The 19,352-nt window shown below is 32.0% G+C and overlaps 1 protein-coding gene across 1 annotated transcript; it reads right to left on the reverse strand.

Annotated features, from left to right (window-relative positions):
- Positions 1-1,331: 1,331 nt before the first annotated feature.
- Positions 1,332-17,965, reverse strand: HELRODRAFT_168029 (hypothetical protein; the record flags this gene model as incomplete). The annotated part of the gene is made up of 51 exons (XM_009013726.1): positions 1,332-1,475; positions 2,445-2,666; positions 2,735-2,809; positions 2,889-2,992; positions 3,827-3,962; positions 4,060-4,107; positions 4,212-4,298; positions 4,385-4,420; positions 4,862-4,933; positions 5,016-5,069; positions 5,190-5,243; positions 5,877-5,945; positions 6,323-6,376; positions 6,715-6,768; positions 6,912-6,965; positions 7,154-7,261; positions 8,012-8,119; positions 8,557-8,664; positions 8,776-8,883; positions 9,777-9,992; positions 10,057-10,110; positions 10,179-10,340; positions 11,030-11,083; positions 11,550-11,603; positions 11,691-11,744; positions 11,849-11,947; positions 12,035-12,133; positions 12,275-12,328; positions 12,621-12,728; positions 12,860-12,958; positions 13,039-13,092; positions 13,156-13,200; positions 13,262-13,369; positions 13,454-13,507; positions 13,584-13,691; positions 13,750-13,848; positions 14,105-14,203; positions 14,269-14,367; positions 14,440-14,493; positions 14,567-14,611; positions 14,759-14,812; positions 14,940-14,993; positions 15,113-15,166; positions 16,204-16,257; positions 16,330-16,383; positions 16,622-16,666; positions 16,747-16,836; positions 16,940-17,008; positions 17,139-17,192; positions 17,279-17,298; positions 17,872-17,965. The coding sequence occupies 51 exons, from the start codon at positions 17,963-17,965 to the stop codon at positions 1,332-1,334; spliced, it is 4,155 nt and encodes a 1,384-aa protein (XP_009011974.1).
- Between the last annotated feature and the right edge of the window lie 1,387 nt (positions 17,966-19,352).

Raw genomic sequence — 19,352 nt, forward strand, 5'->3', positions numbered from 1 at the left:
TTCATCGGTTTTTATTTTTAAGTTGTTTAAATTGGACGACTGCTATTCACTACAACGGCTTGTGGTCTAATGGTTAAGGTCGCCTGGTGCTGTCTCGCAGTAACCGGGTTTGAATATGATAAAAAGATCCCCGCCTATCACATGCTTCGTGTGATGCGTCGTTTAGCATGTATTCATATGCGATGTTTGTGTGCTTTGTTGAATCCTCTGAACTTTGGAAGAGTGTAATTGACCTTTTTAATTGACCTACGTAATCAGCTTCTTATATTATATCATAATCCTCGCATTAAAATTTTACGGAATAATTATGATTTTTATTTGCTTAAGTCAAGAACTAACTTCCTAATAAATTCAACTTTGTCAGTTTTGTTTTTGAGATAGCTTACCACTACTGTAAAAAATGGTGTTAATTGATTCGAATTTTATATTTGTCCATGCGAATACTTTTCCAAGATAAAGCACTGAAACTTTGTCACTTGAACTGTTTCTTAAATATGTTGAATTGGTTTTACAAATTGTAGACGTTAAAACTGCTGTGATCTGGAAAATTGTAGTGGAACAAATTTTTTTTTTCTGGAAATATTTATTGCATAAATTGCATGTTTTCTGAATGATCTCAATTTTTATACCGATAGTTAAACTTTCATTTAAATTTGATAAAAGTATATCAGGTATAATTTTTTAGCACTTATTATACCAGCTATCATTTGAACTTAATAGCAGATAACTATTGGTCACATTCTTCTATCATCTTTTTATAAAAGTATTTACATCCATTTTATAACAGGTTAAGTAAATTACTTGAAAAAACTTTTAATTTGAAAATTAAAAAATGTGTTGATAGCGACTAGATATCCTAGTTGATATCTAGGAAGTTTGATCTTTCTGACAAATTCCACACGAAGACATTAATTCAATTAAATTCATTTTCTCTTTTTATTGCCCGAGATGACATTTTTGAAAAAATTTCGATGACGTTAACCCTTTTGATATTTATTATTAAGATGTGTGTGAAATATTGTAGTGTTAGAACATTAAAACACGACTGAGTGAATTGTTTTGCGACAGCTGTATATATATATATATATATATATATATATATATATATATGCGTACGTAAATATACACATACATACGCACACATATACACATGTAGTGCTGACGTGTGAAAATATTGAGATATATAAGGAATATTTCATCAAATAACCACAATTTAGAAATGTTATAAAAACGACAAAGTAACTAACCGTAGTTACTTTTACATTCAAACATAACACTATTTCATAATATGAATAAATTAAATTAATTTATTGTGTAATTAAAATTATGATTTATGAAAAGCAGACGGGTCCAAGCGTAAAACCAAAGGCCTGATTGTCTCCAATGTCTGCCAGATTAACGTCTTTAATAGGCAGTCTTTTTGGCTTGTTAGTTTTGAATTCAAAGACGGTTGAACCCCACTCTTCTTTACGATGCTGTGATGAGAATGTAATAAAAAGCTTAGTAAAATAATCACCTGCTATATCATTATATAATTTCTTAAAGCTAAAGAAACATTTTGACGTTAAAGAAAACAATTCCGAATAACGTTTCAAAATAATTCGGCAACTTCGGCAGTTTAAAAAAAAACTTGTAAATACGCTGTTTCACCAGTTCTACTCAATTTATTTCTTGCAGTTATCTCCTATAAAATTTTCCAGACACCTTACAACATAAAAAAATTATAAATAGTTTTACTAGAATACTCAAAACAATTAATTTTAAATTAGCGACTCTAAAATGACATTGAAATTTTTTAAAACTCAATACGTTAATATAAAAAGTTTAAATTTGTGTATTCATTAAATGACATTGCTTTTTCTTTGCAACTTCGTTTTCTACCACCATCAAATCCCAATATTACCATATTAGCGCTATCAGCCACAATAGACATTCTTAATCATGTTGTTGTCTCTATTCTATTTTTGTTATATTCTATCTTTAAATTATTGGTCGTTGCAACTCAATTTTCTACAAAGGCTTGTTCACCAATATTCTCGTTTATTATGAACAAACAATAAATTTGTTACATATAAATATTTGTTACAATAAAAAGAATCAAAACTGCCCTCTTGTTATATATTGCGCCCTGACGTTTGGTTTTAAAATTTAAGAAATTTAAAAAAATGACCCAACCTCTCGCTACCTAATTTTAGATTGCGACCAACTGATAAAGGAATATTACGCAAAACTAAACACAAAAGGTTTTTGCAAATTTCATATTATTATAAAATTGTTGTTATATTTTTAGAGTTCAATAATTAGAATATATTGAACTTTTCTAATTACACACGAAATTCTTAGCTCGGTTATATTTCCAATGCGCAGAGCTCCACTCATTAATATATATGTATATATTAAAATATTTAGCTAATAACAATATTGAAAATACAAATTATATCTACTTGGCATTCATCAGACGTTACTGAATATCGGAATTTAACTGGCTTCAGAGGAACAAGATCAATATCGTTGAATGATTTGAAGATTGCCGCGTTGTCATATTTGTTTATTTTTTTGTCGTAGTAAACGGCTGAGTTTTTGCAGTGGTAAGTAATGTTTTGGTAAGCTGATGAGCTGTGCAGTTGCAGGAAGGTAAGCTGCACCACATTCATGTTGTATTCAAACTAAAAGGTGAATTGTTGAAACAATATGAAGTAAGCAATTTCAAATGCGGATTAAATAGACTGTATACCTGTGCACCTTCTCGGAGGTCTTCACCGAACCACATTCTCTTTGTTTCTCCTGTATGCCATTTCTTCTTTTCGATCTTAATTTGTGGGTAATCTCAAAATTTATATTGCTCGATAATTGTATTGATATTATTTAAATTAATATAAGACACTAACTTCAGCAAGCCTTGAATTGATGCAAGTTCTTCTAGTTTTCATATCACAATAAACTTGAACTGAATCTAGGCTGCTGCCACCATTTGGATCAATCCAATATAATCCTTAAAGTTAAAATGTGAACATTTTTTTTGAAAAAATTACCTTTAGTGAAAATTTGTTAATCTGTGCTTGAATAGTAATGTAATAATTCTACTACAGGCCATGACTCAACCGTAATCTTATAGATTGCATGTTGTTAGAAACAAAACACAATTAGGCAGTCTAGAAAATATCAGACACATCAGTTTATTTTCATTGAGAACATGCACAAGAAACTCGGTCGCAGGTACGAATACAAGTACCGGAAAAAACTTTTCGGGTATCAGTGCTGCTACTTAGATATCGAGTACAACTACACTGGTTCAAGTACAAGTACAAATATTGTTATTTTATTAAATTTATTTGTTTGATTGTTCATGTGTGGAGTGTCTGTAATCATACAACACACGTTATGTGTACTCAATTGCCATAAAACCATGCCATTCAAAGATGTCATAAAATTCATTTGATGTAAAAAAGTAAGTTCAGGAAAAAGTTGACTCAAAGAAAACAGAGTATGCTGTTCTGAGGTCCTATGCAGTGATCCAACTCTATTCCATCGTTATCATGGCTAATTATTTGTAATGTAAATTTTTTAACAAGAATTTTGCCTTTTCAATATGAAAAAAAGAGCAGCGTTGAACATAAAAATTGACAGGTGGCTTACGTGTTGTGACTCAAATAGAAAATTGTTTGCTCATGATATACGACGTAATATTTTTTTTAAATTGTCTAATTTGAAAAGTTAATTTTGTATGTATGTTATGCAGATAAAAAATTAAACGCTGGATGAGGGACAATTTAGATGAACCTTCTAGCAAAAATAAAATGGTAATTGTGAAATATATTGAACTAACCACTCGCAAGTTCTGGGTGAGATTGGAAAAGATCCTTGCAACTTCTTGCCGGAGACTGTTTGGTTCCCTTTGGATGTTTCAAACTGCTGAGAGTATCGCGAATTTTATCTAATTCTTCAAATGCATGTCTTCCACTCTGTGCAGTTTAGGAACAGAAAAATTACCATATTAAACATTATTAACCTTTAAAAATTTGTCATTTAAAAAATATGTTTAAAAAGAGCCCAGCTTACCAACATATCTTTATCCATACTGGCGGAGACAATTTTCGGATCATCAAACTACAGGGTAAATGATATCATTGTTTTTAATAGCACTATATTTGATAGTTGTTCAATTACCTAACGTATTGCTATTAATAATTTAATTTGTGAAACAAACTTACAAATAAATTGTCAGGAATGGGTTTCGTTCTAGTGAAAAACTCGGCGTAGTGAATGTTAGGAGTTCCTCTACGCGATCCTGGAACGCCCTACGTTGAAAACAATTTCATTTTTTCAACCTTGTCGATTTAAAATCATATAATTAAATTTTAGACACCAAAAAATCAAAACTCACAGGTAGTCCAGGGGGTCCAGGTGGGCCTGGTGGACCCTAGAATTTAAAAAAAATATTTATTTTTGAGCAATGCATGTAGAATAAAATGAAATTTTTAAATACGTTTAAACAAATTATCGCAAAAATATAAAAGTTTAAGTTACTGGTAAACCGTCATCTCCAGATGGACCGAGTGGACCCTAAAATAAAATATTTTAAAATAAAATATAAAAAATTACAAAATGAAGTGGTGCAAAAGAGAAAAGTGTTTTTTACATTGTCGTTTTAATAAGATTGTTAAATTATAAAAAATTCATAATTAGTTTTAGAAAAATAAAAAATAAATAGAAACTTCTCTCTCTCTATACACACACACATACACACACACACACCACACACACACACACACACATATATATATATATATACATTACATTTTTAGTTATTTAAATTTAAAAATTTTTTCTGATAAGTGATTAAATTTCTCAATTAACTTACAGGCTGTCCTTTGAATCCAGTGGGTCCATCGGGACCAACAACTCCAGTGATTCCTTGAACTCCGACATCACCCTTGTTAATTATTATTTCAAAATCTTAACGTTTACATAAAATTATTAAGGACGTCTTGTTGTTAAAAATTTTTGGAACCAACTCGAGGTCCAAGTGGTCCAGGTGCCCCGGAATGACCATCATCTCCTGGCTCTCCCTTTAATGTTTCAAATGTTTTCCATTACTTACTTCATACTTCAAACGTTTGACTTTTATGAAAGATTAATTTACACGAACGTTATAAAAATACTAAAAATGAATTTTTGTGGAACGCTACCTGTGCGCCTGGAACTCCTTGAATGCCTGGCAATCCGGGATTACCTTTCTCACCCTACACAAAAAAGTTAATATTTTTTAAAATTAAGTCAGTGAATGAATAGAATGTTAAGTCTTACATTGCTTCAACCTTGCTCTAGTGCATCTCATATACTAAACTGTGAACTGCGTTATTATTACTAAATGTAATTTAATTTCATCCTGCACTGATAAATAATCAGGATGTTTTTAATGAGTTATAAAATGTATTTATGTGTTTTTCTGGCGATATGAGCTGTATAATCTCCATTATATTGTACATAACAATAATTAAAAAACGTTTTTCAGTAATTTAGCGAAATATAATTAAAATGCTGCTCCATCAAAATAAAAAATAAAATAATAAAAAATTATTGAAAATCTTATAAAAATGTAAAAACAACGGCAATTGAGATAATAAATAACATATTTTAAAAAATAGGCGAGGCAACTATTGAACACATCGGCAGTAAGAGAAGAGCCGTGATATTTTTCAAAGGCAAAAGATTTTCGATAAAGACCGATTCATTGGCACGAAACTAACTAATTCGGGAATTTGGTAGAATCTGGTTGGCTTATAAGACTAAAAAGCCAAAATAAAACAGGCTAGAAACGGCTGTCTAGCTAGACTAAAAGAGAATGATCAATCTTCAACCGAATCGCTGTTTACCTGCCCATCCGTGCAAGCTAGTGATGAAATTGAAAACTCATATAAACTTGAAGATTGTATTTTGATTAACTTTTGTGAAAAACGGTTAAGGATGACATTTTTTAAAATAAATGATTTTCGGCCGAAACCCATCAACACCAGCCACTGAAATAAATCTGTTGCCAAAAACTTACAAAAACTGATTTTAATCTAGCGGGTTAAATTAAAAAGGAGTTGTTACTCTTTAATCGAATTTTCGACAACCGCCCATTCTTAAAAAGGTAAGAAAATAGTCCAAACTGATAATAAATAATAATAATAAATATCATTTATAAAGCGCCAATGCAAGCGACTGAGGTAATGATGACTGATAATAAGTTGCACTTTTAATTAGTTTAATAAAACTAACTTCATTTTTGTCAAATAATTATAAAAATGTTATTTAAAACAATAGTAGCAAAAATTACCTTTCTTCCTTTGTCTCCTGTGGCACCAGATGGGCCTGTTCCACCGACTACTCCCTAGTTTTCAAAAATCGTAACAAAGTGAATACAATAGTAAATTAAACAAAAAAACAAATTAACACAAATGCTTCTAACGAAAAAGATAAAAAAATTACAGCTTATAGGTTAAGCAACGCTGAAGTGAAGGGTTCTCAAATCTAGCAATTATAAACAAGGCCTATATGCAAGAACAACGCGTGCGGATTGCTCTATCCCAATGGAATATAAAAGTGTATAAAAACAGCATAAATGTATAAAAAATTAATTAAACAAATAATTGAATACAAACGCAGTTAAAGGAAAAATTAATAAATAAGCAAATGAAAGAAACGATCATTATTGGATGAATTACTAACAGGAACACCCGGTGGCCCAACTAGTCCAGGAGAACCTTTGGGTCCTAATTGACCCTGAATGAGTTGAAAGAAATTGTATTATTAAATTTATTTTTAGTAGAAACAACCAACGACTTGATTTTATTATTTAAAACATTAAAAAATATAAAAACGTTACGAAATTAATGTGATTTGACGAACAAAAATAAGTATTTTACTTTGGATCCGGGCTCTCCAGCTGGTCCAGTATCACCAACTTTGCCTTGTGCTCCCTTTTATGTTTTAATTGAAATGTTATATTGAAAAATTAAACGAAATTTAGCAAAAATGGTTCATTTGATCAAATTTGCATTATCTGTTATTTACTTTTCAGCACACAGGTATCTTAAAAAATATTTTAAAATATAAAGCGATTATAATTTTTAAGAATGCTTTACTATAAAAAAAAACATTCTGTTACTTGAAGACCAGGCAGTCCAACAGATCCTGGCAGACCAGTAGACCCTGGAGGCCCTTTATCACCTGGACGACCCATCACTCCAGCAATGCCTTCTTTACCCGCAGCTCCCTATCAAACATTAAGTGGATAAAAATGTTTTTTAAAATATCATGCCAATATGCCATTGCTTACAATCGTGTATTTTGCATTTGCACTCTTAAAAATAAAAATAAATTGAATCTAGTTTGAAAATGCAAAGCTGCGTAGATGGGATATCTAATTTAAATTCGTGAAATAGTCAAGACATTACGATTAAAAAGATAAAGAAAAAAATTTATTGATTTATTATGTATTAAACCGTATTTAAATCATTAAAACGCGTCAAAAATGCTATAACTTATAAATTGTAGGTGAATAAAACAAACTTAAAACAGTCTAAAACTATTAAAACAGAACTTCATAAAATATAATAAAAATTAGATGCTCATTCTATTCTTTCAAAAATTCACACAATTTTTCACTCATTTCCTATTTTTGGAATTTGATTAACATCAAAGTTGAATTTTGTTGTGGTGTAAAATATAATAAAATAGAAAATACACAAAATATAATACAAAATACACAAAATATAATAAAAACGATTAAAAAAAATAAGAAAAAATTAAATTTAAATCTAACAATATTTTTAAAAACATTCTAAAATTTTAACACAAACTAACTTTCGCAAGATGAATTAAAAAGCTGATAAAAAGCGCATTTGATATAAAAATTTCATAATACATTTCGTTCATCATTTTTCGCTCGTTAATAAAAGAAATAACAACATGTATAGAACAGCAAAACTTTTATCTCAATACAAAACAGCTCATAAGAACTTACTTCGATACCGGTGGGACCTGGAGGCCCTGGCTCTCCGATCGGCCCAACGGGACCTGGAGGACCTCTGGTTCCTTTGGGGCCGTCTTCCCCTGGAGCTCCCATCTCACCCTACGTATGAATGAAATGCATCATTTTACAATTGCTTGATAGTTTGTAATTATATCGGGCCATAGGAATGACAGAAATAAACAATTCTTTGATCAATATGATGACAAATGCTGATGAAGATGAATTAAAATAAACTATTTAACATAAATATTCAATGTTGTAACTTCCCAAATCTAAATAACATAAAGCATTAAAATGATATAAATTTTAAATAAAATCTTATATAGGTTGCTTTAAAAGTTTTTTGTGACGCTATATGAAAAAAAAATTATATAACAAATGCAGGGTAAATTGTGAATGGCTCAAATGACATACAAGCAGATATAACTTAATTTAAACAAAGTAGAGTTCATTGCGAATACCACAACTAACATACAAGCAAACAAAATTTCCAACAAATATTTGGAATTTACAGTAAATGTAAAAAAATTGCATACAGGCTCTCCAGCGGCTCCAGGGGGTCCGGGTTCTCCTCTTTCTCCAGAGTCTCCAACTTGACCTCTTTCACCCGGCTGACCAGCTGCTCCTCTTGGTCCTACAGGTCCCTTTTTATAAGTATGTATTTACTTTTTGTGTACTATACAAATAAATAAACAAATATCGTTAAATAATTACTTAATTTTTCAGTTAAATGAGTTGAATGTTTTGAAACTTACTGTAGCTCCGTCGTCTCCTCGATCCCCTTTGTTTCCATCTCTTCCAGGTTCACCAGGATTACCTTCATCTCCTTGTCTTCCAGGAGCTCCCTGCTTTCCTCTCAAGCCCTTATCGATAGAAATAACATTTATGAAATTTATTATATTGTAGCAAATCGTAATAATTTTATTAGCAAATTAATTATTTTAGCGGAAAGTTTTTTCACGATAACAATAGTTGCAGTTTAAAAAAGGTCAAAAAGGTCAAAGGTCTATTATAGTTTTGCTAGGTTCAGAAAAATCAACAACACACAAACATTGTATATAAAAATACGTGCTAAACGACGCATCACACAGGAAGCATGTGATAGGCGGGGATCATTTTGTCACATTCGAATCCTGTCACTGCAAGCACTGCGAAACAGCACCAGGCCACATTAAAAATAGGCCATTACGTCGTCGCTTCTTTTTTTTAATCAAAACTTGATCAAGACATGGTAAAAGTTAATCTCTTTTATTTATTATTCAGAAGTGTCAACGATGCAAACGCGTGAATCACACTCAATGCATACGGACGAAGGTCTTGTCGCTTTGGAACGCAGTCACTGCAACACAGGACCAAGCGCCGTCAACCATCGGAATAACTACACTAGTTTGATAGAGGACTTTAGACAAGAAATATCAATCGCAGACTGCATATATATTGGGATACAACACGTGTCAGGAACATGATGCATAGCTGCTAAATAACTAAACTATTTTTTATTCTGTAAATCAAACTCTGTCGAACATGCATTAAAAACTATGCATATAACAAAGTGGCCCAAAAATTATAGTAATAAAATAGCTATTCGCTAACGAAAATAATTTACTACACATGAGTAAATAACCTTAGACAGCAGCAAGAAACTTTTATTTTCGTTAACTTCACAAAATTTATCAAGCCTGGCCACTTAAATACTTTAAACAAAAGATCCGTAACAATGATAAAATTTTAGGTAGCAATAATAATAAAAAATAACCTTAATGCCTTCTTTTCCCATTGGTCCAGGACTTCCAGATGGTCCCTGGTTTCCTTGATTGCCGAGAGGGCCAACAGGTCCAGGTGGCCCGGGCAAACCAGCTTCACCTTGAGATCCAGAATCTCCTCTTGGTCCTTGTCTTCCTTGAACACCATCTTTCCCGGTAGCTCCCATTGGTCCCTTTTCTCCTTGTGGCCCAGCAGGTCCGGGCAAACCCTTTCAACAGTTTTTCATTATGTGAATAAATTAATCAATTAAATAAAATAATTAATGATCTAACTCTATCTCCCGGAAAGCCTAATTCTCCTTTAGCACCAGGTAATCCTGAACCTCCCTAGTGTACAAAATTACAAAATATAAGTAAAAATCAATTTTTTATTAAAATGGGCTTCTTCAACTAACAGGAAGACCAGGCTGTCCCGGTGAACCAGTTGGTCCAGCAGGTCCTCTTTCGCCGGTGCTACCTTGCGATCCAGTGGCACCTTTTAATCCAGCCTCGCCTCTCTCTCCTTTTGGTCCCGAGGCTCCGGGAGGTCCAATAGGCCCTGGTGGTCCGCGAGCTCCCTATATTATAAATATATTATTCTAACGTTCTTAAATAAATAAATACTGTTATACTCAAATCAAATCTTTAAATTTACATTTACTGAACCAAATCAATTAACACTATAATAGCAACCTAAAAATGGACTGTTCACTGCTCACCAATTGTTTAATACAGGCAATTAGTCTATATCAAAATAATCATCTCGTGATATTTTGCACTAGCTATGGTATAATGCAATACTAATATGGTTCAAGAAGTCGCGGTCTATAATTTTTCAAGAAAGTTGGAAAAATTTTTAATCAAGAAGTCGGAATCGGAAAAGTTTATCTGACTCCGACACCCAATAATCGTTGTTTTTTCAATCGTTCTTTTGAGATGGTGTAAATGTTTTGTAAACCATTGCAATTTTTTCAGATTAAAATAACTTTTACTACTTTTCTAACCATTTTCTGCTATAACAAATATTATTAAGATTTTGTAAATGTCTTGAACTAGTCCTTCTTCCTCATCTTTATTACTTATCAGCACTAGAATTCTTTTATGACAATTTTATCTATTGTGTATAATTTTTTAATTTCTTTTTTAAGAAGCTCGCCAGTTTTAAATATAAATAAAATTTCTTTTCATCCAATGAATATTTTTTTACAGTTAATTTTTTTTTATGAGTATTAAAAATCAACTCTAATATATTAATTTTAAAACTTACTATGTCTCCAGCTCTTCCTTGTGGTCCCTGTCTACCTCGAGGACCAACGTCTCCCTGTTAAAAAAAAACAAACGTTTATTTTTCGATTTTTTATAATAATTTGTTTATTATTCATTTAATTGTATATTATGTAATATAGCAAAAGAAAAGGACAATACTGAACATGTCGATTTGCTTATTTACCAGAATTCTTACAATTACAACCGTATCTTTGCAATTAACAGCTATTTATATTTTGGAATCTTTATTTAAATTGCAAAACTTTGTTTTAAGTTAAAACCACTGATTTGATCTGATTTCTCCTTATCTTTTTTAATAACTTTTTGATATATATTTGATTCATTCTTACCAACAAATAATTCAGAAAGAGTTTAACTTTTCAAAAAAAATTTACAAAGGAGTGGTGGCTGAAAATCAAACGAACGGTGCTATTATATTAGGCTAAACTGTGATTAATATTAATTGAACGGTTAAGTAGTTACATTTTGAAAATAATTTATTTTCTTTAAAAAATACCAACGCTGTCTCCTTTTGGTCCGATAAATCCCATCGTTCCTCTGTCTCCGTTCAGACCCTTTATAAATGTTGAAAAGGAGTTTTTATACAAAAATTGACGTTGCATATTAGAAGTTTATCTAGATCAAAAAATGATATATCTTACAATTGGTCCAGGAGGTCCAGGTTGTCCAATTTCACCTCTTTCTCCGGCTGGACCCTAATCGATAAATTTTATTCAGTTCAATAAATTTGATAAAATTAAATAAATTTTATTGATATAAAAAATACTAAAAAGTTTAAAAAAATCAACAAGTATAATACCGGGGCTCCGACTACACCAAGAACACCATTTGGACCTTTTTCTCCCGTTGGTCCGCGGGGTCCAGTCTGACCTCGCTCTCCTGGTCCTCCTCTTTCACCCTTCAACGAAATGACAAATAATTTTAAAAATTCAAACATTTCTTATTAAAAACTAACTAATTTTTTTAAACATAATGATATACTAACGGCTGGTCCAGCAGGTCCGGTAGGTCCAGCGGGTCCAACAGGTCCAGCCTCTCCTGGCTTTCCTTGATCTCCTGCAGCACCAGACTCACCTGGTTTTCCCTTTCAAATTACGAATAACAGTTGTTCGAAAAAATTTCGTTGTAATTTCAAAGTAAACATGAAATTCACAATTGTAAATTTATAAAAACTGAGTTATAATGGAAAACTAAGTGTTTATGAATGTCAGTTTAAAATTTTTACCGGAAAACCTTGTGGTCCTTTATCGCCAACAGGCCCTCTTTCTCCAGGGGGACCCTAACAAATGTACAAATGTACATATAATTTATATTTTTTAATATATTTTTTCAATTTTTAAAATATCACATTTATCAAAATTGGTGTCTGTGTGAAGTTTCGAAAAATATTGAATACCTTGATATAATAATTATTTTATTCAAATAATGTGCCCGAAATATTTGCAGTCTTTAATCGTATACAATTCACACAAAACGTTTTTTCATCTCAACATGCATTCATGATAACATTTTCAGTAATTCTATATTGTGTCATCCAGATTATAAAACGTAATATTTTCCAGGAAGTATACCGCTGGTCCAGGTGCTCCTTGAGCGCCAGGTACGCCGTCTTTTCCTCTGTCACCTGGTGATCCAGGAGCTCCTGGCTGACCTTGATTTCCATCTCTTCCAGGTTCACCCTAATAAATAAGTTATTACAGTATATTTTATCAAGATTAATAGAAATTTAAGCAATGTTAAAAATTTTTCTATTTTGTAAAAATTAGAATTTAGATGGTCAAAAAATTGTTTAGGATATCAAAATACATACTGATAAACCTGGTTGACCTGGAGCTCCTTGAATGCCAGCCAATCCAGGAGCTCCCTGAAGACCTTGTTCTCCTTCTTTCCCATCTTGTCCATTCGGACCCTGTAATTATGTTAATGTAATTAAATAGTCGATGTATAAACATCCTTTCACAATAAAAAATAATATCTAATTTGAGTTACCGGTTGGCCAGCAGGCCCTTCAGGGCCAGGCAATCCAGCTCTGCCAGGAGAACCCTGAAAAATTTCAATTAAGTTAGATTGGTTTCCTTAAAATCTACCGAAAAAAGTTTTACTTACTCTAGCACCAGCAGGTCCAGCGGGCCCCGGTTTTCCTACATCACCCTGTATCAAACAAATAATGTATTAAAGTAAAATTGAATTATTTTGTAAAAGTTCAACCTACAGTTGGTCCTTTGTTTCCTGGTTCTCCAGTGGGACCTCGTTCTCCAGCTTCACCTTGAGGCCCGCTGGCTCCATCTGGTCCTGGAAGTCCTCTTTCCCCAGAAAGCCCCTTATATATAAAAAGTCATGTTCAAATAAGTTAAAAATCACTAGTATATAAACTTGACATGCAAATTTTTGTGACAATACTGACTCTTTCTCCTCGTGGTCCAGATGGACCGTCAATACCAGCAGCTCCTCTTGGACCCTGTCAAATTAAATTTTGTTAATTAAATACTTTGTCAGAAGCATTTGTATACAAAGTTATTGTAATGAGTTTTGACCCTTTTTCCAGCTTCTCCTGGTAATCCAACTTCTCCGCGTTCTCCCAAAATTCCAGGCACTCCTTTTCCTCCTGTTTCTCCTTGTCTACCTTGAGATCCGATTGGACCCTGAAAAAATAAAAAAATTATTTACAATTGCGATTTTTTTATTCAAACATCAACGTACCGCATCTCCTTTTGATCCTAGAGGTCCTGTAATTCCTGGAGCTCCAGGAAATCCTCTATGACCAACAGCACCTGGAGATCCAGGTGGTCCTAGATCACCCTAAATTATTAAATTTTATAATGATAGGTTTAAAATAAAAATTGTTAAACATAATTTCAATTATTGTTACTCATACAATATCAAACTAAAGTAAAATAAAAATTACTCTAGATCCTTTTTCTCCTGAAAGACCAGGATTTCCAGGTTGTCCCTTATTTTAAATAAAATTAAATTATAAAAACAAGTCATTGAATTTTAATATATTAATGTTAATCAATATTGTTATTGAATTAACTAAAAAAATCTTTCCACTAACAGCAGGTCCAGTCTCTCCATTGGGACCAGTTGGGCCATTCGGACCACGTGGTCCTCGTAGACCAATAGCTCCTTTTGGACCACCACTTCCGGGATCTCCCTATATTTAATTAATTAATTTATTTATTAAGTTGAGTAAGTCATAAAACATTTATTTGCAAATACCTTCGGCCCAGGTAAACCGGGAATACCAATTTGTCCAGGTGGACCAGGATTTCCTGTTTCACCAGCTGGGCCTGGAGTTCCGTCCACTCCTCTGATGCCCTAAAATGCAATGCAACAAATAAAAAAAATGTAAAAACGGTTAAATTTAAAACTTTTTGAACTATTATTTACCTGTGGTCCTGGCTTTCCATCAGGTCCCCTTTCTCCGGGAGGACCGCGAGGTCCCTAAATTTTAATTTGTAATTTTATTGAATATTGTAAAAGTATGAATACTCTTGTTTAAAAGTTAAATACTTACGAGATCACCAGGCTCTCCAGCAGGTCCGGGAGGCCCATCTGGTCCCTAAAATAATTAATTTTTAGAAATTAATCGGTCATACAAGAACAATTGGTTATAAAGTGGTTATATGAATTTGAGATATATTACCTATGAAATATTATTATTTTTACAGCAACACAAATTAATTTAGTAGTAGTCCAATAATTATACTTTATCTCCGGTACGTCCGAGTTCTCCTTTCTCTCCAACGGGACCAGGAAATCCCTGTTAAATATTTTATTCAATTTTCATCAATTGTGATTAGAACAAAAATAGACAAAATTTGTAAAAGTTGTTTTTATTTGCAATAGTTAGTTAACTGTTGTTAAAAATGTACAAACTGCTTAGTTACCTTGAAACCTTTTATTCCGCTAGGTCCTGGAATTCCCGACGGTCCTGGTATGCCCTTTAATATAATTGATTAATGAGAAAACGTTAAGAAATTTTAGTATGCCTTTTAATATAACTGATTCATGAAAAAACATTGAAAAATTCAACTGATTTAAAAATCCAAAATTGACTTACAGCTGGTCCTCTGAGACCTTCGGGTCCCGGGTATCCATCCAAACCAGGATCACCCTGAAATAAATTTTGAAAATTTTTATGAAATAATTTGACTAAGTTTTTTTTAAAGGGTTAATTAAATAAATGTTTTGTTGTTATTACATTAGTACTTTTATTTATTTATATTTCATTTGTTTCACATGGTGCTCATTTAATCTTCATGTTAGAAAAACAGAAGTCGTACCACAGTGAAATTATTGACGAAAATTTTGTTGTGGTATGTTTATCGTAGTAATTTTGACTTTGACGTAAATCAGAAAAAAATCCAAGAACACAATGACGAGAAAAAAGTTCAAGTGTAAATAAAAACGTTGAAGATGAATTATATAAACAGAAAGCTGTTCTATGAGGTTCTATGAGCAAAAAAACAGTTGAACCATATGTTAAACTCTAAATGTAATGAATGAAACCGCAAAATGTACGTTGATTTGGAGGAAAAAATTGATATAGATAAAGGATTTTATAGCTGAGACGTACGCGATATAAAACAGAAAAAATTAGGAATTAAGTGGGTGTAAAGCATGGAACTTTAAACTGGAATTGCCCTAACGTATCTCTCCCACTATACGTTTTGCTGGGAAGCGAGAGAGGCAATGACGTAATGCATCCATTATAATTGATGCAGGGAAACTCCAGAGGGTGATCGTTTACAGCGTAAAAATACAGTGTAACGACGTAATTGTTTCCAGTTCATCATTCAGATCACACTGTTCACTTACTTCCAATATGTAATTAAATGGTCTAAAAAACATTATTGGACTCCATTTGGAAAAACAACTGCGCAAAATGCAACAGTAATGAAACGCAAATATTTTGATGAATGGTTCAACACGAACAAAAAGACATTGTTAATTATATTCATGTACCCACAAACACCCACACACAAACACACAAACACACACGCACACACATCAACGCGCTACACTAGTTTTATAATAGCGGTGTGTTTTTAGTTATTGAGATTGACGCTATTATGTAACTGTGGAACGTTTTGCAGTTGAATTGAAATTTTCATAAAATTTAGATTTACTAATCTCAAAATCATGAATTACCTGTCTTCCTTTTGGGCCAACAGTACCAGTGTAACCGCGTGTACCTATGCTGCCCTGTGCGAAATTGTAAAACGTTCAATGCAATGAATATTTATTACAACTTTTGTAAAATTAATGCAAACAAACCAATGGTCCAGGTTCTCCTCGTTCCCCTTTATGTCCATCAGGGCCTTGATAACCCTTAAAATATTTTCATTAAATGTAAATTTAAAATAAATATTTATTAATTTTTATTTGTATTGCCACTTTTTGCTTAATCATATTTTTTCGCTCATAAAACACGCTTATGGATTTTTAAATCAAGTTTTTGTTTGTTTTTAAACATTATTGTATTCTTTTATTTATTGATATCTTTTTTAAAAAGCTAAGTGAGATAGACTTAAAATAATAATTATAATAATAATAAAAATTAATTTACCGCAACACCTTGAGCGCCTTTCTGCCCTCTAGGACCGATGGGACCCTGAAGGAAAATATTTAGTCCGTTGAGTTTACTGCTACACGATTAATTTTTTGAAACTACGTAACTAGGTTATCACCTACCACTTGGGCTTTGACGTACTGAAGATTCAACTGCTGCCCTCCAGCTTTATCTGCATTTGCGGTAAAACTGAGAAGCATTTCATTGGGACTCTGTTCGTGAGATAATAATTTGTAACATTTGACATATATTGAATATTTTCTTATTTCAATCAATTTTCATTATATTTATACAAAACAATGTTTAGCGGCTAACCTTAACGGTTGGTCCCGGAGCACCAGGTGGGCCAGGAATACCGTGAGCACCATCATCGCCAGGTTCACCCTTTTGTTACGTATATAAAAATCATTGTAAGGAATGAAATGTTTAAAATTGACACAAATCTAAGGTAAATTAATCTGTCGGAACAATTTAATGAATTTAATATAAGTTAATCGGTTGAAAACTTCTTTACCCTTTCTCCTGGACTCCCGGGTGGACCTCTGATGCTCCTCTTGTGTCTGACGTGCTGCAAAACAGTTTAAAATCCATTAAACGATACGTTCGAAACTTTCGTGAACATTTAAAATAAATATCGAAACAGAGATGACTCACCGCTGAATTTACTGTAAGATCTAAAAATAAAAAAAATTAGGTATAATTCATAAGTTTTATATGTAAGTTATGATAAGTTATAATCATGTTAGCACTACAAAATTTGTTAAAGTTGCTCAGAATATTTAATATATTGAGCATTGAAATATATGAAACTTCTATTTTGACCCTAAAGTCTTTTCATTTTTATATCGCTTCTACATTGTTACATTAAACTTTAGATTTTTAGCTGTACTAGCCTATCGTTTGTAATGTATAACACAAAAGATTCAGCTTCGATCGGCAGGTGGAACGCTTATTCATTGTTCATTGTTTAAAGCATATAATAGTTATTTGTTTTAGTATGTTTATTTATTTTGCTCCTGAGTTGTTTCCAATTGACTTAAAAAATTCATTTTTTAATAATTTGAAAATATGGATTGATTCCGAGTCCTCAGATTTGTACGAGCATGTTATTAATAATATTTTGATTATGCGTGGATGGTCACTAAAAATTTTGTGCTGATCAATATCCGGTCATGAGCAATAGGCGGAGGCCATGTTAACCGGCTGCTTTTTGTGCTCATTTATTTTACTTTTAAATAATCACTGACCCACTTCCTCTGCGGATATTCTGTAGTTCTGTGAGAGAACAGTCAAGATGAGAGCCAATGTACAAAACGGCACTATGGAGCCGTACCAAGCCATTTTAACGTTTCAATGGATCTGAGGGATCCAACGGCGGGTTTGGCAGTTATCCTGTTGAATTGGTAATATATCCAACGTTAAGGCAACCAGTGCACAACTTTTTTTAATTAATATCCCATCAGCAATATAATTATAAAAACTCAAATTTGAAGAAATAATAACAATATGGCTCTTGTTAAATAAACAAAATATTAGAAAAATATTAAAAAATATTTAATTAAAAAATAATTAAAATTCGAATTTGCTGACCAGCCGCTGGTGCGCGCGAAGTCCCTGCTAATTTTGTTATCTCTGTAGAATGGCTTATTAGACATCATAGTCTGAGAAGAGCTTGTAGACTGCTACGCGTCATACTCCTAACATGATAGCAATATGATATACCAACGTTACATCTGCATATCTCATATTGACACATCACGAAAGTTGCCAGTTACAGCAGCTGTGCTCTACGTGGAGTAACACTTCTTAAGGTTATATAAAGTTCTATATTTTTACATGATCTTATATATTTATATGCACACACATATTTATATCATCATACATACATGTATATATGCGTGTATATATGTGCGTGTATGTGGGATGCGGATGTATGTGTTTTTTTGCACACATATAACTATAAAACATATATATATATATATATATATATATATATATATATATGGGTATATATGTATATATAAATATGTACATATTTATACACATGACAATTGTCTATATTGTCATGTGTCTTTGCATATATTTTATATATAAACGTGTTGTGATTGGATAACATAGTTTAACAAAAGTGCTAAGTAGATGAATGTAAACAATGCATATATATATATATATATATAGAGAGAGAGAGAGAGAGAGAACGTAGATGCATGTATTCCAAGCGTAGAGTTTGTGTACAAGAATATGTTTTTGCATACATCTATATTAAAATAAATTTATCAAACATTCGTCTACGCAAAGTTTTTTTTTATTAAAAATAATTTTGAAATATTGTTCACTTAGAATAAAGTATGTAAAAAAAAGTAAACTCAGAATTGTTGGATTATCAAACTATGACAACACGAAATGACGTCATCCATGCACGCAACTAAATCAAAGGACACTAAATAATAGACTATCAATTCAACCATTGCTGAAAAACACTGACAACTGAAACTGGCGGGTTGTACAAAAATGCGTCCTAAACACAATAATAATTTTTGCCTATATTTTAATAAAATAAACACACATGGGACGGATTAAGTAATGCTTAAAATATGATTTTATAAATAACTGCATTAACGACAACTTGATGATTCCGTATATATATATATATATATATATATATATATATATATATATATATATATATACATATATAAGCTGTATATAAAGGGAAATATTGACTTTG

This window comes from Helobdella robusta (assembly GCF_000326865.2).
Source record: "Helobdella robusta unplaced genomic scaffold HELROscaffold_12, whole genome shotgun sequence".
Classification (NCBI taxonomy): domain Eukaryota; kingdom Metazoa; phylum Annelida; class Clitellata; order Rhynchobdellida; family Glossiphoniidae; genus Helobdella; species Helobdella robusta.